Source organism: Felis catus, chromosome F1 (assembly GCF_018350175.1).
Source record: "Felis catus isolate Fca126 chromosome F1, F.catus_Fca126_mat1.0, whole genome shotgun sequence".
Classification (NCBI taxonomy): domain Eukaryota; kingdom Metazoa; phylum Chordata; class Mammalia; order Carnivora; family Felidae; genus Felis; species Felis catus.
Genome location: NC_058384.1, coordinates 20,047,157 through 20,071,055, shown reverse-complemented (window position 1 = coordinate 20,071,055; position 23,899 = coordinate 20,047,157). Strand labels below are relative to the sequence as shown.

At 39.4% G+C, this 23,899-nt stretch overlaps 1 protein-coding gene across 14 annotated transcripts in view; it reads right to left on the bottom strand.

Moving 5' to 3' along the window:
* RASAL2 (RAS protein activator like 2) overlaps positions 1-23,899 on the bottom strand; it is a 362,968-nt gene that overhangs the window by 54,895 nt on the left and 284,174 nt on the right. For all 14 annotated transcript variants that reach the window (XM_045048593.1, XM_003999225.6, XM_003999226.6 and 11 more), the window contains one exon: positions 14,394-14,503. In XM_045048593.1, the coding sequence (XP_044904528.1) occupies positions 14,394-14,503 (110 nt within the window). The remainder of the gene's footprint in view (positions 1-14,393; positions 14,504-23,899) is intronic.

Genomic DNA, 23,899 nt, shown 5'->3' with positions numbered 1-23,899 from the left:
TCTACAAGCTTCAGGTTTCTATGAGACTAGATGTTTGCTACAGACTGAATGTTTGCGATCTCCCCCCAAATTTATGTTGAAATGATAAACTCTAGGGTGATAGTGTTTGGAGGTGTGACCTTTGGGAAGTGATTACATAATGAAGGTGGAGCCCTCATGAATGGATTTATAACCTTATGAAATAGACCCGGGACAGATCCACAGCCCATTCCCCCACATGAGGATGCAGTGAAAAGTTGGGACTTTTGAATCAGAAAGCAGGTCCTCACCGGACACTGAATCTGCCAGAGGACTGATCTCGAACTTCCCAGCCTCCAGAACTGTGAGAAATAAATTTGTTTCTTAGAAACTGCCTAGTCTACGGTGTTCTGTTCTGGCAGCCTTGACTGGACTGACACACTGTGACTACTGCAAGACAACACGCAGATCAAGAAAAGGTCCTGAGAAAAGAACTCAGGTATGTGAACACCTAAATCTATAAAACTGACAAAAGAGACTGAAGAATTTAAAAGACTGAAGGAAAACCGGAAGAGTCAAGCCTCATAAAAGCCCAGGGAAGAGAGCTCCCAAGAAGGGTGGACTGTCCATTACTGCAGATCGGTGTGTTAAAATATTAATAGTAGCCACTGGATATATGGACTGAGAGATAATTGAGACTTCGGTAAGAGTGATTTCAGCCATGAGGACAAAAATGAGATTGCCGTGATAATGAATGGGACGTGAGAGAGTGGAGACTAACTCGTGAAGTCTAACGGTGGAGAGGCGGCAACAGGAAATAGCCAGAGGGAGACATGAGGTTGAAGGTTTTTTTTTTTTTTTTCTAATTAATCATTTTCTTCCCCTTAAACAATGAAGAAATAAATGGTAATAAATTCCAAAAGCTCAGAAGGATAGAGGGTGAAGAATATAAATATAGGTACCTTCCTCAATCTCCTGTAGAAAATACTAACAATTGACAATAATAATAAACTATAATAAAATATTAATCATTTTTGTGACCCCTTCTAAAAATTTTTATACAAAGACAACCAAATGTATACATGTACATTACACATACACACATATATGTGTATACACACATACACGCACACACACAAATGGGATTCTACCATACTTTTTTTTCCTTAAGAGTGTATTTTGGACTTCTGGCCATATTGGAACACATAGATATAATTTGCCTCTTGTTACTAACCATACGAAATTCCCTTACATGGGCCTATGGTAGATCAGTAGTCCCTGATGATCAGGTAAGTTTTTTCTTCTTTTCTTTCTTTTTCTCTGACTACCACCCAGTTTCAAAAAGTATCTTAGTAGACATATCTTTATGCACATGTGCATGTACTTATGGCTTAAATTTCCAGATGTGAAACTGCTAGATCAGAGAACACACACATTTAAAATTTTGATGCTGGTAAATTATGCTGCAGAAAACATGGCATCAACGTAAACTCCTACCAGAGGTGCGTGTTTCTCTACCCTATCACCAAAATGGGATAGGGCTGAACTTCGAAAACTTTTGCCAGGATAACTGGTGAGGAATGGCACTTCATCACTGCCCTTGCACGCACTTCTTTAATTACGAGATTGAGACATTTTAATGTTTACTGGCAATCTCAATTCTCTTTTCTGTGAGTTACAAACTGCTATTTCGTGTTCCTAAACTTTTTCTCTGAATACACAAGTGGCACTTTGTATGTTAAGTAAATTCGTACTCTTCCTGTCATATTTATAATTAGTCCTCCCAGTTTATGCTTACAAAGGATTCTTCAATTCCAAGATCATAAGAAAGCCAGCTGTATTAGTACGCCTGGGTAGTTGAATCGGTTGAGCATCCAACTTTTTGGCTCAGGTCATGATCTCACGGCTCGTGGGTTCCAGCCCTGCATCGGGCTCTGTGCTGACAGCTCGGAGCCTGGAGCCTGCTTTGGATTCTGTGTCTCCCTGTCTCTCTGTCCCTCTCCCGCTCGGCACTCTGTCTCTCTCAAAAATAAATGGGTGGGGCGGAGATGAAAGGAGTATAAAGGAGCTGGATTTTTTTTTAATGTTTATTTACTTTTTCAGAGAGAGAGAGAGAAAACAAGCTGTGGAGGGGCAGAGAGAGAGGGAGAGAGAATCCCAAGCAGGCTCTGCGCTGTCAATGTCAAGCCTGGCATGGGGCTCGAACTCATGAACTGTGAGCCGAAACCTAAGAGTCAGACGTTTAACTGACTGAGCCACACAGGCACCCCAGGGAGCTAGCTTTTTATTTCAACAAATTGTGGAAATATTATGACCACAAACTGACACATTTGTTATCACTGCGTGCTATTTTACTTTTATTAAAAGCTATTCTTTTGAGTATGTTTGTGTGTATGCGTGTATGTGTGATTTTTACCTTTCATTTTTCCTTCTCTCTCAATCATTTCCTCAGCAAGTTAGGATTCCTATGGACACGTGCAACAGAGAGTATAATGGAAAAGGCACTCAACTAGGAGCCAAAAGCTCTATATATTTATGTCACTTCAAATCACTCGCTAGCTACATGTGATGTGGAACAAATAGTTCATTCTTTCTGAAACTCAGTTACCTCATTTGTAAAATGTGGATAATGATTTCTCTTCCTATACCTCATACAGTTATTGAGAATCAAATGTAATCACCTATGATTGCACAAACATCTCACAGACTATAGCACCGTACAAATGGGGCTATCATTGCCGACATGGGGCTTTTTAACAGTGATGAATTCATCTTATGTAAAGTATTCATTTGGCTGAGATCAAGACAGTTAGTCTTCAAAATATTGTTTGCTGGAAGAATATGAAGACAGAAGGAAAAAGTATACACAAACAACTTTTCTTTTTTAATAGAAGCATTCTAATGAATTTTAAAATGCTATCATGATACAATTGGATTGGATTTTAGTTCATAAAACTAAGGGATCCTTAATTGGCCCATAGCAGTAAACACTGGTAAGAGAAACTATAATCTACAGCTAGACTTATTAATTAACAACCTGAAATCCAGTCATTTCTGAGGAACTGTCATCTCTCCAAGTATACCATATTGAAAAAGATTATTCTTCTCCTATCATCTACAATTTGTTTGGACTCTTCGGTTTCAGGCCAACAAACATTAAGTTCCTTAATAAGACAGGCACTGTGCTGGGGGAAGAGGGCACAAAGGATGTTTGTCCTCTTGAGGAGTTTCCAGGCTGCTGCACTAAGCAGAAATATGAAAAGATAAATACAGTAGAAAGTAGTAGTCCAATAACAGTCCCATAAGTTTGGCCATTAGTGGGTACATGGGGTAGGTGCCTAGTTTAGGATGATATGTGGGAAGAACAGGGCAAAGAAGTCCTGATTTGGGTGCTGTTGGCATGAGTATGAATTAGAACATGTTCTGAGTTATGACAAAGGACAGGGTGTAGGAACAGGAAATGGTATTTGGGATAGAGAGGGCGGCAAGATCAAAAGCACAGAAATACATAACAGTATGGTAAGTAAACGACACACTTTTCATTGGAGTGGTAGGAGACAATGCTGAGAGTCAGGTATGGACAGGGCCATGTTGCACTTTGTGTGTTAGGCCAAAGACCACAGATGAATAAAAGTGTCATATACATGTGATGAGATATTAGAATTGAGGTTTCAATTGAGACACAGACATAAAACAGATCTGTACACTGAAGTCAAATACCAGACAAACTGTAGAACTTTACAAAGGAAATGTTTTGGAACCAGTTCTATGACCTTGATCCTCTCAGAACAAGACTATAAAAAGTGGTCAGAGTAAGGAGAAGGGAAAGGATTTTGCAAGAGAGAATTTTTGGAGAAAGCTGTGAGGCTCATCACCCTGCCTCCCACAAGGGTAGTCGATGCATACAGGGTGGTGTTTGATTCCATCTGGGACATCTAGATGATGAGAAATGACTAGCCGTTGGTGGCAGAACCCAAGAGGGCTGATGCTTTTGGATTAGCCTGCGCTCCTAGAGGTCTGTCAGGGCAAAGGATGTATGGATGTTTCCTGCGGACCAGAGGACTGGAAGGGTGAAGAGACCAGAAGAACAAGAATTCCCTCCTCAAAGTTCTGAAAGGAGTTTTAGGCAACACCTAAGATAGACAAGTACCTGCTAACCTCAAGGAAACCATAGGCAAGAGCGACTCAAAGACAAGACACCTGTGAAGAATTCCCCCAAGTACCCCATGACGGAGCGGTCAGCTTTGAACACTGGCCAGGCTCAGACAGCATTATGGAAGGTTAAGATAGTACTAGAACTTTCTTAGCCCCCTTTGCCTTCCTGTCTCCTGTTGCCCAGAGCCTGGAGGGCACCTAAAACCATGGTAAATAAGCTGGAAGAGAAGAGCAGATGAGGAGAGAAGTAAGTAATTTATAATATTTCCTTCTCCAAAGGAAGGCAGACTCCCTGTAACCGGCTTGGCTGGGAGAAGTATGAAGTTCTGATTAGTATCTGGGACTGAACACAAGTTCTGAGTCAAGACCTTCTATTTAAAGCAACCAAAGATTAAATAAATGGATTAGCAACCTAAATATAAAAGCTAAAAATCATTAACACTTCTAGAAGGAAACGCAGGTGAAAATCTCTTGGGACGTAAACAACCCTGTAAACATTGCTGCTGGGAGTGTAAAACGGTTACAGACACCCTGGAAAATAGTTTGGCAGTTTCGCATATACTTAAACATGGGCCTACCATCCCACCCAGCAATTGCAGTCTTGTGCATTTACACCAGTGAAAACTTATGCATACGTGGCTTTTCTTCATGCGTACCTAAATGTTCTTCAGTGGGTGAATGCGCCCATGAACTCTGGTACATCCATACGATGGAATACTACTCAGCAATAACAAGGAACAAACTACTGCTGGATGCAACAACTTGGACGGACTTCAAGGGCATTCTATGCACTAAAAAAAGGCAATCTTAATTGGTTATATGCTATATGATTCCATTTATATAACATTCTTGAAATAGCAAAACTATAGAGCTGGAAAACAAATTAGTGGTTGCTAGAGGGCAGGGATGGGTGTGGGGAGGCGGGTATGACTGTAAAAAGGTACCAGAGGGAGTTCTTTTCTGGTAATGAAACAATTCTGTATCTTGATTGTGGTGGTGATTACACAAATCTATACGTAGGATTAAATTGCAAAGAACTGTAAACACACACAAATGAGTGCGTATAAAAACTGGTGAAAACTAAATGAAGTCTGTAGTCCACTTAATAGTATTGTACCAAGATCAACGATCTGGTTTTGATATTATGGTACAGTTATAAGATATTGCTATTGGGGAAAGCTGGGGGGAAGGGTTTGTAAAACTCCATATACTATTTTTACAATTTCTGGTGAGTATATAAATTCAAAGTAAAAAGTTAAAAAAAAATGGTTCTAAAAAGGAGAGACTCAAGAAGCTCAGCATATCGTTCCAAAGTCCCCCCTACAAATGAACACCACGCTCAGCTTTTAGCTGTCTCCTGAAAATGAACAAGCAGTCTGCTTTAAAACCTCACTTTGTCAGTGAGCCTCAGAATTGAGGACATTACTGCGAAAGTTTTCATTTGAGGGATGTTTGGAGGGGTTAGGAAAATTCTTCTCCATGTGTGTATCTTTACCTCAAGACTGGTCAATGTAAGCAGCCCTTTCAGAGCGAGGCTGGCAGCCCGGTGGGCAGTCAGAGCCCTGCAATGCCTGACAAGGCAGCATGACCACTGTTCTTCAGCATTTCCCACTTTTTTAAACTTTCTAAAATGCATGTGAAAGGTATAAATATCAGTCTTCTCCTGTCCCAACACCCTCCCACATGACATGGCTTTAATTTGAAAATGTTGCCAATATTGATTCTAGGAAATCACTTTACTGGCTTTTATCTGATTAGATGGCTTTGGAACTATGATGACTTTGTGACATCCTATTGATTTTGCCGCTAAAATGGTCCTCCCGTCGTGTCTTTGCCTCTTCGTTCCCAGTGTCACTATCCTCCTTACAGCCTCCATTACTTCTTACAATAGCTTTTTGCTCACTGGTTTCCCAAACTTAGTCTCTGCAAACCAAGTCATTTGAAATTCCATTCCTGGATTAATCTATACATAGCACAATTAGGTCACTTCCTTGCTCAAAAATGTTTAAAGGCTCCCCAGTGCTTATACAATAAAATCCAAACCCTTCAGTACGACATTCAAGGACTTCCCTGTATATGGAATGTTACGTTGAGAATAATTTCCACTCAGAATTTTGAAGACCTTTCTCCACTGACTTCTGGTTTTCAACATTTCTATTGAGAAATACAATGCAATCCACCCACTCCTCCTCTTCATGTAACCTATTTTTTATTTCCAGAAGCTTTTAAGATTTTTTAAGTCTTGGTGATCTGATATTTCTTGATGATGTGAATTGATGCGTGTGTGTGTGTGCGCGTGTGTGTGTGTGTGTTGGGGGGGTCTCTTATCTTTTTTTATTCACTGTGCTGCAAATTTGGTGGTCTTTGTAACCTGCACATTAATGCTTGTGCAAAAACATTTTTTAAAATGTGTTTGAGAGTGACGGAGACAGTGTGAGCAGGGGAGGGGCATGGAGAGAGGGAGAGAGAGACAGAATCCCAGGCGGGCTCCATGCTGCTGCTGCAGGGCCAGACACTGGGCTCAAACCCACAAAACTGGGAGATCACGACCTGAACTGAAACCCAGAGCAGGACGCTCAACCGACTGAGCCACCCAGGTACCCCACCTGGACATTTATGTTTTCTGGTTTTGAGAAATTTTCTTGTGTTGTTCCTTTAACAATTTCCTCCCCCCCAAATTTTCTATGTTCTCTTTTACTAGCATCTTCTGGGTTGATTTTCTCAATTTCTGTCCCACTTTCTGGGAGAGTGACTTGACTTGAGATTCTATATTTTTAATTTCCAAGCTCTCTTTCTTGTTCCTTTGATGTTCCTTTTCTTATAACATCTTGTTAATGTTTCATAGATGTACACTCTTATCTTTTGAAAACATTATGCTTTAAAGGTGTTTTTGGCTCTGTGCAGAACAGGCTCTGTTCTGTTTCTTCTGGGTTATTTTCTTCTCCCTCCTATTTGTTTGTTTTGCTCTCTTTCATGTTGGAGACTTTCCTCCAATATCTGGAGATTCTCGGTGATCTGTTTATATTTAATAGCAAAGCACTGAACAGCATAATGGCAGCTTTGCACACTGGGATGGAGCTGATAGACTAATGAGGTTCACCATAGAGTATTTCCTGGTCAGCTGCTATTTTTTCTTTTTTCTTTTTTTGATAATTTAACATCTTTATTGAGATATGATTCACATACCATAAAATCTATCATTTAACATATGTAGTTTTCAGTATATTCAAATTTATGCAATTATCACCATAATCTACACTTAAAACACTTTCATCACTCCAAAAAGAAGCCTCACGTCCATCAGTGGTCATTCCTCATTCATCCCTTCCCCCACCTTATATCCCCAGCCTCTGGCAACCACCAATCTACTGTCTCCATAGATTTGCTTATTCTGGGCATTTCATAAATGGAATCCTACAATACATGGTCTTTTGTGATGGTCTTTTTTACTCAGCATAAGGTTTTCAAGATTTATCCATGTTGTAGCATGTACCAGTACGTCATTCCTTTTTATGATTGAATAATCCATTTGGCCCTTGAACAACCCAGGTTTGAATTATGCAGGTCCACTTATAAGTGGATTTTTTTTCAGTAAATACAGTAAATACATTTATAGTACAGGACTGTAAATATACTGTCTCTTCCTTAGGATTTTAACATTTTCTTTTTTCTAGTTTACTTTATTGTAAGAATAGAGTATATGATATATGCAACATACAAAATACGTTAATTGACTGTTTATGTTACCAATAAGGAATCTGACCAACAGCAGGCTATTAGCAGTTAAGTTTTGGGGGAGTCAAAAATTATATATGGATTTTCAACTGTGCAAGGTTGGGGGGAGGTGGTCAGCACACCTAACTCCTGTGTTGAGTTCAAGGGTAAACAGTAACGCATTGTATGGATACATCATGTTTTGTATATTCATTCATCAGTTGATGGACATTTGGGTCATTACCACTTTATTATAAATAATGTTGCCACGAACCCTCTATGTACAAGTTTTTGTGGTGACATATGTTTTCATTTTTCCTGGATATACTTATGAGTGGAATTATCAGAGAGGATTGTAATAGGGGAACACAAATATTGTTATCTGCAGGCTTTTTTTTTTTTTTTTTTTAACCTGGATTGGTTCAGTTTCTCACATTTGCTATGTGATAAATGTAAGCCTGACTGTTGGCCTTCTAGAGCTGGGTGAGAGCTGAATCATTCCAGACTTCTGGAGGCGGGTGAGTAAATCAGTCTCCTTCTTTTGTTAGAGACGGTTTTCCTGATGTCTATTTCTCCCTCCTTCCTGAATAACAGACTCTTGCATTTTTGGGGACAACGATGTATCAGGTATAACATTTCTCAGCCTCTCTTGCAGAAAGAGATGGCAATGAGACACAAACAGAAGTCACTGGATGGGATTTCAGGAAAACTGCTTTAAAGGGTATTAACTTAGCTGGAAGACAGGTGCCCTTTTATGATGCCTAAAACATGGATGCTATGGCCGAAGCTTCAGTAGCTACAATGTACCCACCATAAAGAGAGCCTTGAAGACCCTGGGGATGGCAGAGGAAAAAGCTCACGAACAGCCCTGGCCCCTTAGCCCTGGACGGCCCACCTTCAGATTCTTTTAGGTGAGGAAGAAGTAATTTCACCCATTTAAGCCATTACTATTTTGAGTATCTGTTAACTACGAGCTGATCTGAATCCTAAGTGATACAATTTTAGGATTTCATTCTGTCGGCAACTACACCTGGTCTTCCCCGAATTTTAAGTCACCTGTCACTGTTTTCTCCTTGTCCCATCAAAGATGGAGTTCCTGTTTCTGTTTCTTATAGTGAATAATTTTTAAGACAAAAAAGCCAGCAGCTTTTTACCTACCAACTTCAAAACTGGAATTTTACCTGTCCAATCTTATTTCCTTCCTTTCCAATTTACACACCGTCAACTATTCAGTATTTCTCTTCAAGCTCCATAATTTCCTACTGTCTGCTTTTGCTCATTATTTCCATTCTGAGAAAAGCTCTCTCCCTGTGTCTAAGTTCAAATTATACGTGTTCCACTCATAGGCCACTGCCCTGTAAAGTCGTTCCTGAATATCCAGCAGAAGTAGTCTCACCTCACCTGTACCATTTCCTCCTGGATATTTACTTCTTTTACTGGACTTTCCTGAGGTTGGGGGCCATGTCTTTAAAAAAAATTTTTTTTTTCAACGTTTATTTATTTTTGGGACAGAGAGAGACAGAGCATGAACGGGGGAGGGGCAGAGAGAGAGGGAGACACAGAATCGGAAACAGGCTCCAGGCTCTGAGCCATCAGCCCAGAGCCTGACGCGGGGCTCGAACTCACGGGCCGCGAGATCGTGACCTGGCTGAAGTCGGACGCTTAACCGACTGCGCCACCCAGGCGCCCTGCCATGTCTTTAGATCTCTACGTTCCTTTGTAGCACACAGCTTTCTAATGTGTACCTAACGGTCACATATCATGGATGTTACCATATACCAAGAGATTTGGTTTTTAGGGGCACCTGGATGGCTCAGTTGGCTAAGCGTCTGATTTCGGCTCAGGTCATGATCTCCTGGTTCCAGAGTTCAAGCCCTGTGTTAGACTTCTATGCTGACAGCTTAGAGCCGGGAGCCTGCTTCAGATTCTCTGTCTCCCTCTCTCTCTGCCCCTCCCCCACTTGTGTTTTCTCTCTCTCTCCCTCGAGAATAAACATTAAAAAAAGGAAGAAATTTAGTTTTTAGAAATATTGTCAAAGCTTCACTTTTTATACCTGTGCCCCACAACTTCACAAAGGAAATTCTTAGTTTACGGATTATTAGAAATTGATCCAAAAAGCAACACTGATACCAAATTTGACCACAGCCTTACAGCAGTGTTTGTAACCAGTAGATCATTGGCGAGATGAGCCTGGGGCCATGAGGATCTTTTAGATCAGTCAAGTCTGCATGTTAAGATACTCTATGGTATTTTACACAGAAAAGCTTACTTGTCATATGTAGGAAAACTCATTTAAAACGGTGTCTCTGCCATCTTAAAGTAGTAACTTAGACCTCATGAGAATAATTTTATCTTCTTAAAATGCTATGAGTACAGATAAGTTTTGTGGTAATCAAAAACCTTGAAGAATTCCACATATCTTGATCACTACTACATTATTCTCTGATACCTGTAGATAGAATCTCTCTTCCTTTTGAAAGGGGGGTGGAGAGATAAAGTGATTTGCACAGCATCGTAATGAGAAACGTAATGAGAAACAGATCCCTGGCTTTTTCAGTGTTCTGGTCAAATTTGGCCAGGTAAGCCACAAAGAAAAAGATGGGCATGTCAGACCAAATGAAGATCTAAAACTTCTATGTAATGTAGGGACATGATTTTTAAAAGATAAGAAACAGACCAGAGGAAAAATTTTAGCAACGTGCGTAATAGTGGCTTATGATCCCTAGCAAAAAAAAAAAAAAAAAAAAAAAAAAAAAAAAAAAAAAAAAGGATAAAATAGTGCAGTAGAAAAATGAGCAAAGCAATAAACAAGTCATAGAATAAGTGAAAAGATATTCATTCAACTTATTAGACATTAGGCAGACACAAATTAAAACAAAAAACTACATCCCCCTTCACTCACTTTTTTTTGAGAAGCAGTATAGCATAAAGTTTAAGACTGTGGACTCTACAGACAGACTTCTTGGATTCGAAACATAGTTCTGCCATTTTCTAACCTTGTGCAATTTCGTAATTTCTCTGTGCCTCAGTTTTCTCATCTTCAAAATGAAGTCATTACAGTAACTACCTCATGGGATGGCTGTGATGATCAAATGAGTTAGCTTATGTAAAGTGCTTAGAACAGGGTCTTAGCACATTGTAAATACCATGTAGGTGTTTATGATTGCTATTTATTCCATCATATCGACTCAATGTACAATGTTGTTTAAAAGATAAAAGTAATCCTAATCTGTCGGTGGAAATGATAATTGCTATAGCTTTTTTGAAGGACAATTTGATCACATGCATCTACTCTACCTGGTAGTTCTACTTCAGAAATCTGACTTAATCACATAAGGATAAAAAACGTATATGTTCAAAGATGTCCATTACATCTCTATTTTGTGCCCCACGGAGGGAAACAGTTAAAATATCCACACAGAAGTGAAATATGTTACAAAAAACTAGCATACGAAGAAGACGGCTGTTAAAATAATGTAGATTTACACGTACTGACATAAAAGTTGTCCAAAATACACTGAAAAGTTAGTCACAAAAAAATGTGTAATATGATCCCATCGCATATGAAAATAAGTAAAACATACATATGTATTTTTAAAAAATTTTTTAAAGTTTATTTGAGAGAGAGAGAGAGAGAGAGAGAGAAAGAGAGCAAGCACACATGAGTGGGAGTGAGAGAGGAGGAGAGGAGAGAGGAGAGAGGAGGAGAGAGAAAATCCCCAGCGGACTCTGCACTGTCAGCCCCACATGGGGCCGGAACCCATGACCGCGAGACCATGACCTGAGCCAAAATCAGGAGCTGAATGCCCAACTGACTGAGCTACCCAGGTGCTCCATGTGTATGGATTTTTAAAGTGGTTTGAAAATATACAAACTGTTAATTAGGTTATTTATAGGGAGCGCTGGGGAAGGTGAAGGGCGACTTCAGCTTTTTGATCTGTATTTATGTAGTAACACTTTTTAAAACAAAGACATGTATTTTACTGCACAATTTAAAAACTGAAAAAAAGGGCTGGTTACTAGGTTTGCCTAGAGTTTCTATGGATTTGATATAAGAACAGAAATGCTCTGCTACTGAGATTTAGACACTATATACCATTTTGGATGAAATGGCCAGACTTTGGCAATTGATGAACACAACCCAAGAAAACCAGGGTCTTTGAAAGAATCTTTGGTCACACCTATAAGGGCACCAATTCAAAGAACTCATAGAAGAAGTGAAAAGATAATATCTGGTACCTCAGTTGTATTTACCTGCATCTCCAGATGATCTGAAGACAAAAGAGCCTGTTTTTGTTTTTGTTTTTTAAACTGTAATACATCCAAACTCTAGTGAGTATATCACTATATGGGAAAAATAAAGTTTTTGAAAAATTTCTGTTTGGGAAACTTTTATAATTCAAGTGGATTTGAAAAATACAAATATTTGAGATTAATGAGCACTTTTTTATTATGCTGTATTTGAGACACAAAGATACTACCACTGACTGAAGCAGGACAGCGAGGCAGGCCCACATGATGGATTTAGGGCACTGGAAAGGCTGAAGTACACTAGCTGTATAACAGCAGAATCAGAGACTTTAGGAGAATACAATCTCTTAGTAACTCAACCCAAGCATTCTTTTAGGTTACCTAAAGCAAAATGGAATGGGAGGGAACACTGTGAAATTAAAGTGAAATTTAGTGCAAGTTTACAAAATAAAGTGCGCCTATTAAAAAATCTCTCATCTCTCATGTATATGCATAATGCTACAGAGTTTAAGGCAGTGGCTACTGGATGGGGGGTATTTTAGAGGCCGCACGACATCGCTGTTCTTAGAAGCCAATATTCTGAAAAAAAAAAAAAAGTCACTCCATTTTCTTGAGACTTATTTAGAAAACGTTTTTAATTCTTAGAATGATGGAAGTTGTAAAATAATAGGAAGAAAAAAATAGGAAAAGCAAAAATCAGCTTTTTTTTGGTTACCTTAAAACAAAGAGGTGTGAAGGAGATGATTAACAATGCAATTACACAGTAAATTGGACAGAGTTGCAAATTTCACAGAGTAACTCTAAAGGAGTTCGGGGATAAGAAGAGCTGATATAGCAGTAGTCTCTCATCAAGTCAGGATGGGGGACAACTTACTTCATCTATAAAAAAGAAGAGTAATTTTCTGCCTGGTAAATCTATAATCTGCCATTACAGAGACTGTAATCTTTACTTGTAATGTGGGTAACTGAAAATAATGGACTTAGTGAAAGGAAAAAAAAACCCAGTATACATTAAGAGTATCAAATACAAAAGGCAGACATACTCCACTCCTTACTAGCTGTGTGACCTTGGGCAAGTTTCTCAATCTCTTTTGCCTTAGTTCCTCATCTGTAAAATGAGGATAATAAAAGTATCTAAGGTTATATTACATGAGAAACTACATTAAAATGCTTGGCATGTAGTAGGCATTCGATAAATGTTAGTGATGGTGGTGATGTGTCAGGATACAGCAGGCAGCATTTCCTAAATTTTGAACAATGTGCCCTGGTGCACATTCAATGATTTTATTTATTTATTTATTTATTTCTAATTTTTTTTTTTTAACGTTTATTTATTTTTGAGACAGAGAGAGACAGAGCATGAACAGGGGAGGGTGAGAGAGAGAGAGAGAGAGAGAGAGAGAGACACAAAATCTGAAACGGGCTCCAGGCTCTGAGCTGTCAGCAGAGCCTGACGCGGGCTCGAACTCACGGACCGTGAGATCATGACCTGAGCCGAAGTCGGCCGCTTAACCGACTGAGCCACCCAGGTGCCCCTCACATTCAATGGTTTTAGAAGGTTGTTGTCCCTAGTGAGCTACGCTCATTTGAGGGTTACTCAAGCTGACAGTCCTAAGAATCAAAATATTCCTTTTCATTCAGGTCTTCTAGGTGTGACTGCAAACCAAGACAACTGGTTCCGTATGCTGTACACAAAGAACAATGCAGCAGGGAACAGCACGGACTTGAGCCAAATTGCTCAAGTTCAAATACCATTTTTGCTTTTTACTGAGCTCTATGACCTTGGGCAAGATTACTTAATCTCTCTGTGCCTCAGATTCTTCATCTACAAAGTGGTGATAAGAATATCTTACAGGGTTACTATAAAGATTGAACAAGATAATGCATATAAAGTGTCTGGTTCAGGGCTCAGAACATGTTTGCTACTGTCACCATCATCATCCCTATGGTCCGTCATTTTACAAAAGAAAGATACATCTCCAACCACTAGAGTTTGATTCTACAGAAACAGCATTTCAATTCGTTCTTAATTTCCAATATTATAAGATTCTTAAACTGTCTGGGCATTTGAGTCAACACTTTGTAAATTGCCTCAATATGAGCAAGACAAAAAACAAAGAAACAAAAAACAACAAACAAAAAAACCCCGCAGACAAAATGAGTCAATTGTAGTATTAGACCTTTCCAATTGTCATTGATGTAAAGTTAGAGAAGGCCAAAAATGCCTTATCAAAACCCACTGTAGAACTGCTTTTTCCGTTTAAAAACAAAAAAACCACACTGCTTTTCCTGCTTCAAGCAAGTTAACTTCCTACCTGTCATCTGTGTTACGAAGGGATGGAAGCCGAAAGCTCGTGTTTCTGTCAAGCTTTGATTGGCTTTTGGTCCTCTTGATGGAGCCTTTCAGGCGCTTGCTGAAGAACCCCTAGAACGAAAAGGCAGAAGGTGATGGGAGAGAAAACCATGATAGCGCCTTGCTGTCTTCTTACTGCTTTGTACCGCTTTTGAAAAGAATGTTATAATGGAGACCAAAAAAATTTAATGCCCTACAAAATGCCCATTTTATAATGGAGACCAAAAAAATAATCCAGCTTTTAATATTTTAATTTATAAATAATAGTTGCTTGAAACTACCTGGTAATGGGACAAATTTTTTTTTCTTCTAGGATAATTGGGATAATTAAACTTTTTGATAACACTTAACTTCTTGTCTCTTGGTTTCTATACCAGCTATGGTAGAGAAACATCTAATTTTGATAACAGATTTTTAAAAAAACAAGGTAACAGAAAAATATACTCCTTTCTATGAGGCAATTCAATAGAAAAGGCATCTGGTAATTAATTTCCTGAACTAAATTAAGAGAAAACAGGAAAGGAGAATAGCATATGCAAGAGCCCTGAGGTGAGAAGGTACTTAGGACATTAAAGGAATTTTAAAGAATATGCTGATAGGGAGAAGAGAAGAAGCTTTATACTAAGAGCTGCCAAAAAACCTCCAAAACCAAAAATAAAACACTCAAACCAAAAAAAAAAAAAAAAAAAGAAGAGTTATGTAATTAGTACAAGGTAATACGTTGGTGGTCTCAAAAGTTGTTAAAATTTGGTCTATGTCACCTTGAATATGTTATTTGTAAACTTAAGTTTCAAATGTAGGTAAACTATCTTAAAATGAAATGTGAAATATTTCATAAATGAAATGTCATTTATGAAACCGTTGAAACATCTACACTTCAGGAGAACAAAGCATTTTATAGTTTTTGACCACTGCCTCCCTCCTGCCACTTTCACCAAACTATCTAGAGCTCCTTGAATATTTTCCTAGTCTTAGCACCTACTAAACAATCAGCAGCCAATAAAAGTGTGTTGAATAATAGAACAAATGCACGCATGAATGATGATAGCCACCACTTTCAAGTAATAATTCTATTGTTGGCAGATGAAAGGACATCTTATGTCTTGAGAAAAAGTTGTAATTCAAAGAAAAGTATGTTAATGCTGGGAAAATGACTCTAATCACCTTGAGATGAATACTGTCCTGTAGGGGTTATGTACAGTAAGCATTTCCATCAGGAAGAAAAATACGGGGTCAAGATCAGCACGCCAAATCTTTTATACTCTTTTAGTTATCACCAAAGCCTACTGTTTTGGCTGAAGACTGTATTAATCAAGATACTCGGGATTACGTTTATCTAATACACTCACAATCTAAGTAGTATGAGACGTGTAACATGTCTGTCTATGAGCAGGTCAACTAACAGAGATGGGGGCTTGGCTCTGTGCTGCCCTCACTCAGGGACTTAGGCTAAGGCAGGCTCCTTCTCTGTGCATCTATACCTGCTTCAGGAGGATAAAGGAAATGTGACAAATTATGTACTAGTTCTTAAAGCTTCATGTCACTTCTGGTCTCATTTCATTGGACTAAAAAGTCACACGACCGCGCCTAATTTTTGTGGGGAAAGGATCTATAATTGTATCACATATCCAGAAAGAAAACTGGAAATATTTGGTGAACAGTAATGTGGACTACCACAGCGGTTACCCACGCCAAGTATTTTGCAAACACACAGGCATTGCTCCTTCCATTAGAGAAAAATGGAAACAAACTTATTTGAATCAGAAGTAAAACCATTTAGCTGCCTGAAAAAAACACTTAGACGTTATTTCTTGTTATTCTTGTAGCCCAAAGAATAAGGGTAAAAATTCCCTAGGCAGTTTTTTATTATAGGAGCATAGAGGTTGACTGGAAGAAAGAAAACAAGAAAACAAAAAAAAATTTTAAGTACTATATATATTTTTTCAAGATTTTATTTTTAAGTGCATGCTGTACTGAGTCAGCTGGGGCCCCCGGAAGCACTGTATTTCTTAGGGACGGGCATTTGTCTGGTCTTCTGTACAATCTTAGCGTTGTAGTTAGGGAAAGTCACTGTCATTTGTTCTCCAAGGCAAAGGCTTTATTTACTACTTACCATGATTTAATCAAGATGATTAATTTGCTCAGAAATGTGGTCTGCAAAAAGGACCTAGAGTTTATGGGATTCTATTAGGATTGTGTATGGTTGATTCAAAAGCCACTGGCCTAAGTTGAGATTTGGCTCAAGGACCTGCCCAAATGCCATATGTAAATATATTTCTAACAAAACTACAGTTAGGCAGTTCAGTGAGAATATACACTAGCAGATGTTTGCTTACACGGCACTTTATCTTTTTGTGGCACTTACTATACAATACTTCTTGTTTTAATCCATTTATTTAGTAAATATTTGTTTTATGTCTATTTGTCATAAAGTACCATACCATGTATTGTAAGGGAATCAAAGCCAAAATAAACACAAACTCTGTCCCCAAAGAGCTTATAGTTTAATATGGGATTTGGAAACTATATATATATATATATATATATATATATATATATATATATATGACACAATTAGGGAGGTAAGTGTTCTCAATGTCTGGCATATTTAATCAACAAAATAAAAATTAACTATCATATTTCTTTGAATCTAGGACACCAATGATTGTTAAGTCACACTATTATTTTATGTACACTAAGGAAAAAGCTGCCAATTAAACTATAACATGATGCCTAATCTCTTAGAACTTTTATTTTGTATCAAGAAAGTTTTTCAAAGACTTACTTAGGCAGGTTTTTATCATCTAGTGCATAGTGTACACATAAAAAGAATAAATGCAAAATAAACTAGCTTCTTCATTCTTCTGAACTACTTTTTGACTTAGAGTAGTTGTTCATGTTTTCCCACAGAATATTATCATGTGGTCTTTCAAGAATGTTGATGACAAACAGAGTGTCTTAGAAGAATAATTTACAGAGATGTTAAAATGTGAGAAAATACACATCTTAGAATTGATAATATGGTATTATGTTAGAGAGGTACATAGGAAACAATTTCAGGATTTCAGAGAAAGAAGAGGTTGTATCATCCAGAGAAATAAGGAGAAGTTATATAGAAGAAGTGCAATATGCTAGGTCCTGGTGAGTAGACAGGATCTGGGTTTGGGGGTTGCTGAGGAGCAAGGCGGCACCACAGGAGAAAGGGCTACAGAAAAATGGAGCCATGTAAAGAGCTGGCAAAGAACAAAACGGGTGCCCCTTAGGTAGACTCAGTCTGGCCAGTATAGGATTAGGAGTAGCGAGAAATAAGGTTGGAAAGGTGGTTTGTCCACCTATTAATGCATAATTATCGCTCCCATTGGCCCTTAAACTTTCGAGGGAAGGGGTAATGCTATACCTATCTTAACATCTGCCACAGTGTCTAAACTGTAGTAAGCACTCAATAGATATGTGAAATTACGGTTGTTCTGGGAATACAGGTAAGGGAAATTTTAAGACAGCCCAGAGTGGTCGGTAATATTTCATTCTGTTTTTATCTCCTTGATATAACTGAAACATGGTTTTCACTGAAAATATTGTTTAGCTTAGGCTATAAAGGTTGGTCTGGTGTCAGTCTATTCAGCTGTGTGGTTGCCCACATGTTCAGGGAGATCACATAGTGAGTTGAACGGATGCCACTAAAAACTCGCCATCTCCACACTAGTCCCAGCTTCTACTATGCCTCTGTCTTGGACCAATTACGCAGTGAGCCAGCCTTCCAATGACACTACCCCTCCTAGGAAACCTCAGAGTGTATGGCATGCACGCTTGCCCACTGCCCCTTCTGAGCGATTTCTTAGGCACAGATCACTATCCTTTGCACCAAGCGGTTCTTCGGCCTGACTATAGCTAACCGGACCAAGGATGGACACCTGACCTAAAGGTACCAAGAGGGGGCCGGGTAAGAGTTTTGCCTTATGGTATCCCCTGGTAGCTACTAAATACCCTAGGCTGATTCCTGGTCATTCCCTGCTTCGTACTTTACCTTCCAGCAACCCTAGAAGCCTGTAGGTCTCTACACTCACCATGCATCTCTGCTACGGCTCATATCCCTCCCTCTTCCCTGGCTAAGCCATCCTTTCAGACTCAGCTAAGGCATGAGATCTTCCAGCGTGTCTTTTTTGACATGTACCGCCTGGCTCTAGATGAGGTGGCCATTCTCTGTGCTTCAGAGGAATCCAATTACATACAGCTAGCCTTACATTTAGCACACGGCAGGTCCACTTATGTGTCAACAGCCCTCCCTCTAAACGCTGAACTCCTCAGGGCAGGGACTACACAATCTTTGCCTTCCCAGGGCAGGTCCGATACGAGGCATTTGGTAGGGGTTCAATAGATATCAACAGAACTGAACTAAAATGGGCAGCGAAATGAGTAAGAGCCACTGTGGAGTTTTCGATACAAGTGCCACTGCAGAAAGAGCGGGCAACTCCGAATCAAAGTGTGGCTTCAAATTCTAGCTCCAGTTTCTCCTATTGAGTGACTTTGGGTAAGTTGCAACTTCCAAGCTTCAGATTTCTTGCCTGTCAAACGAGGAATAAAAAAACCCTCTTCCTAGGGCCATTCCAGAGAATAAGATAACTGAATGGAAAAGCACTTTTAAAATAATGGAAAATGGGTACCTATAAGTATTAACTTCATCTGAGTCTAGGGAGAGAGACTACTGGGTAGGCGAGGTGGAATCACGGCTTTTCCTCTTAGAAACTACCACATCAAAGGAAGGGAAGGAAACTAGAAAGAAGTTCCACAAATGGCAGGGATTTGGGCCGTTTTGTTCAGTGGCAGATGCCAGTACCTACAGGGATACCTGGTACATCCTAAGTGCTCAATTAACATTCGTTGACCGAACGAACTTACTGAAGGCTTCCTGGATATGAAGCACTGCTAAGTGCTTTCTAGTAGTTCCAATACTGTTTAGTCGGTGCAATGACTCCGCAAAATAGGTATTCAGCAGCTTGCTTTAGGTAACACGGTTTAGAGATGAGGAGTCAGGCTTTAGACCCAGTATTCTGCTAACATGTAAAAAATTTCATTCATTCACATACTTACTGAGCACCGTTTATTGGCCACATGCTTGAGGCACCTGAGGTCGATCAGTGAACAAAACAAACAAAAATCTTTGCCTACATTAAGCTTCATACATTAGTGGAAGGAGACAGACAATAAACAAAGGACATAAGAAATTAGTAAAAGACAAGGGCTACAGAAAAATAGAGCCATGTAAAGAGCTGGGAATATAAAGTGGTCATGATAGGCCTTATGGAGGAAGATTACACTGACTAAAGATTTGACGGGGGAGAGCCTCAGACCTCAGAAGGGAAAAGCATTCCAGGCAACAGGAATGGGATGGGCAAAGGCTTTAAGGCAGAAGAACTCCCGGGATGAGGAGAGCCAAGAAGTCAGTGCGGCTGGAGAGGAGGAAGTGGAATGGGAAGGGTTGTGGGAAATGAGGAAACAGAGGGAGCCGTGCTGGTCCCAATTGTGAGGTGGGTGGGCAGATCCTCCAGGCCACTGTAAGGACCTTACTTTTTTTTTTTTTTTTTTTACTGTTTATTTATTTTTGAGAGAGAAATGAGCGTGAGCTGGGGAGGTGCAGAGACAGAGAGGGAGACAGAGAGGATCCAAGGCGTGCTCTGTTCTGACAGCAGACAGCCTGGTGCGGGGCTCAAACTCACAAACCGCGGGCTCATGACCTGAGCTGCAGTCAGATGCTCAACCGACTGAGCCACCCAGCACCCCAGCACCCCGGGACCTTACCTTTTACTCTGATTTCTAAGGAAAGCAACAATGAGAGACGAGACCCATCAAAGCAGTCGCAAATAAGCAACCATTTGTTTTTCTGAGAGGACTAACTTTACCTATGAAAACAGAAATGTGTACTGATTTAACATGATTTTGAGCAAGGATGTGTGCCATGTGAACAGTTCATTTTCTTCACCAACAGCAGATCACCTACCCAGAACTGGTATACACAGAAGGTGTCTGACTTCTCCCAGGTCAAACAGCTGCCAGGAGGCAGAGTACAACCTCAAGCCCAGGCAGCCTGAGTCCGGAACCCTGGCTTTTTAACCTCTATGCTACCCTGACTCTCCACATTCTTATTCCTCTTCAAGATACTCCGGGCACTAGGATATAATGCATTTATAATGCACATTCTCCGTGGGTGCTATATTTAATTTCTACACATATCTTATTACAGAATCATATACCACAAAGAGGAAGAAATGCACTATGACGATTCAAAAATATGAGGGGAAAAAAGAAAACAAAACTCCCACCCATGTGACATCTGACTTAGAAAAATTTGCCCCTAGGGCTCCTATCTATATAATTAAACTGACATGAAATGGAAACCCTATTGAAATTACTTTTAAATATAACTGACTCTATGGTCACTGAGAGAAAAAAAATGCAAATATGAAATTTACAGAGAGATGGATGTCGAGAGGAAAATGCTTCTCTCTTTCACGTTAAGTGAGGACGTCTATGTCTCATGTGAATGTGAAGAGTACGTGGTGCTCCTACAAGCTTACTTTAAAATCCAATAGCATAAATGGAAACAAAGGAAAAGACTACAAATAAACTGATTTCATCCTTACCTGAAAACACACTACTAAAACCCTCAAAACAAATCCTACCTGTCCAATCCTCTTCTGAAACACTGTTGCTACCAGCTACAACTCTGAAAAACAGTAAAAAGCTTACTTAAACACCTACATTGTCAGACAGCAACTGATAACGACTACAGTGATGTACTTTAATTAGCCGGTACTCACTCTTTTCTGCCAAAATAAGGCTTACACTTAGCAACTGCCCAGGGAAAGGAAAAGCCAAACGTTGCCTTTCTCTGGAGCTTGGTGTGAGGAGAATGATAAAAGGTGTTCACCACCTACAAACTGGAGTAACCCCCGAAGACCAGACTTGGCTGTCAGGTCCCGACTGTAACTGAAATAAAGTTGCTGCTATGCAACCGCTCCCAGAAGCCTCTGTGGCGGTGGTAACGGGACCCGGGCCGTGCCGTTCCCTGAAGACGTGGAGAAGTGGAGGCAGAGAAGCACGCCATCACCTTCCCCACAAACACACGGTGATGCGCAGCAGGAGCCTGCGCTCAGCCTGCGCGAGACTGTTTCTTATCAGTGGCCACACGAGGGGTTAAGGAAATCTAGGCGACTGAAGCACTTTTAATAGCAGTTCCTTAAAATATTACATGACGCACAGTAAGAAAATGCCACCTTGTCAACCAGAAAGGACCCAGGCGAGAACTGTTCTCATTCTGGCTTTTAAAGTTTTCGTTTAATTAGTAAATGCATTCCTGTGTATTTGTGTGCTTTGGCAGTTCACGGTATTATGGATCGCAATGACCTGACAAGGTCTATGTCCTATATCAATTACTCCCTTCCTTCCCCTTTTAATGTAGCTGAGGAACTTACAGATGCTCAGAAAATGTTCACGAGAATCCAGTTGTAGACAATTCACAGGAGAAAGGAAAAGGAAGGGTAACTGAAAGCGTTAACCTCCACTTTCCAGCCATCATATTTTACTTCCTTAGCGTATCTTCCAGTTATTGGAAGTCCAAGGAGGGAGGGAAACTCTAGGTAACAAGAGTAACAACAAAACAACAAACAGTTGCAAAGTGCTTTGTAGTTAACAAACAGTTTCAGTGTCGGTCATTTCCCCCCTAGTAGGGATTTGGGGTTGGTTTGTTGGTTTGTTTTGCAAATTAAATCATCAAAGGGAAAAAGAAAAGGTCCTATAATAAATTACAATTGTTTTTCTAGCACAGAGCTGACGATAAATCAGAATTTCTGGGCGTGGGGCACAGTGATCTGCATTTTTGACAAGCATCCAATGATTCTCTTTTATTAAACAAAGTAAAACATTTATTATGAAACTTTAAAAAAAAACCAAAGCGCATACATTACACCCATACCCATTAATCAGATCTAACCCACATTAACATATTGATATATTAGATTGTATTAAAGTATAAAAGTAAAATACATATGTTATATGACATGTTTTTAAAAATTATTATAATATGATATAACATATTGATATATTAACATTTGTTGGGGGGGAGGGGCAAACACCTTTTCTATCCCTAGTAATATTCTTTGTCTTAGGAGATTCATTTTCATATAAAACAATGTTATATCAGATTTCTTTTGATCATTACCTTCCTGTTAAATTTTTTCAAACTTTTTACTTTCAACTTTTATATGCTATATTTTAAATATATCTTAAAAAAAAAACCATTAGGTCTATTGAAGTATAATTTACGAAAGGATAACTCACCATATTTAGGTGTATAACTCGATGAGTTTTGACAAATGTATGCTACTGCAAACGAGATACAGATTTTTACCATCCGAAACGTTTCTTCAGGCCGCTTCACAGTCCATCCCTTCTTCCCACCTCAGCCCCTAGAAACCACCGGTCTGATTTGCCCCTACAGTTTTATCTTTCCCTTCATGCTCTATCAACGGAACTATGCAGTATGGAGGCTTCTTTCACTTAGCATACTGTTTTGGGGATCTATCCATGTTACTGCATGTAGTCCATTCCTTTTTATTCCACATATGGATATACCAAAATATGTTTATCCATTTGCCAACTGATGGGCATCTGGGTTGTTTTCAGGTTGGATCTATTAAGAATAAATCTGCTAAAAAATATGTGAACAAGTCTTTACGTGGACATACGGTTTGGGAACCACGGAGTTAAAAGCTTGGTTGGAAATTCACAAATAAATAACATGGAGAAATGGCAACTTGTTAAAAGGATAACAGGTGAGGTGGCGTGGCGGAGGGAACTTGAGAAGGAAAGGAATTCCTGATGTTTTTCCTTTCTATTAAAAATTCTAGATTGACAGGAAATTTGGAAAAATAGTACGGGGAGTTTTCTCTTACCCAGCTTCCCCCAATGTTAACATCTTACCTAACCATAGTGAAATTATGAAAACTAGGAAATGAACCTAGGGTAGCATGCTGAAAAATTACCTAATTCTAATTTCACCAGTTTTCCCACTGTATTCATTTTCTATTGCCACTGTAACAAATTATCACAACATGGTGGCTTCAACAGTACAAATCTATTATCTTACAGCCATGTAGGTCAGAAGTCCAACATGGGTCTCACCTGGCTAAAGTCAAGGTGTCTGCAGGGCTGCACTCCTTTCTCAAGACCTGGAAGAGAATCTGTTTCTGGCCTCTTCCAGCCTCTAAAAGGCCTCCCACACTCCTTGGTTTATGGTTCCCTTCCTCTATCTTCAAGGCCAGCAATGCTGCATTTTTATGAAAGGTTCTGTTTTTAAGGCCTTGAGATTAGATTGAACCCACCTGGATAATCTCAGGTACTTTTCTCACCTCAAGGTCTTTAGCCTTAATCACATCTCAAAATCACATCTCTTTTGCCATGTAAAATAGCATA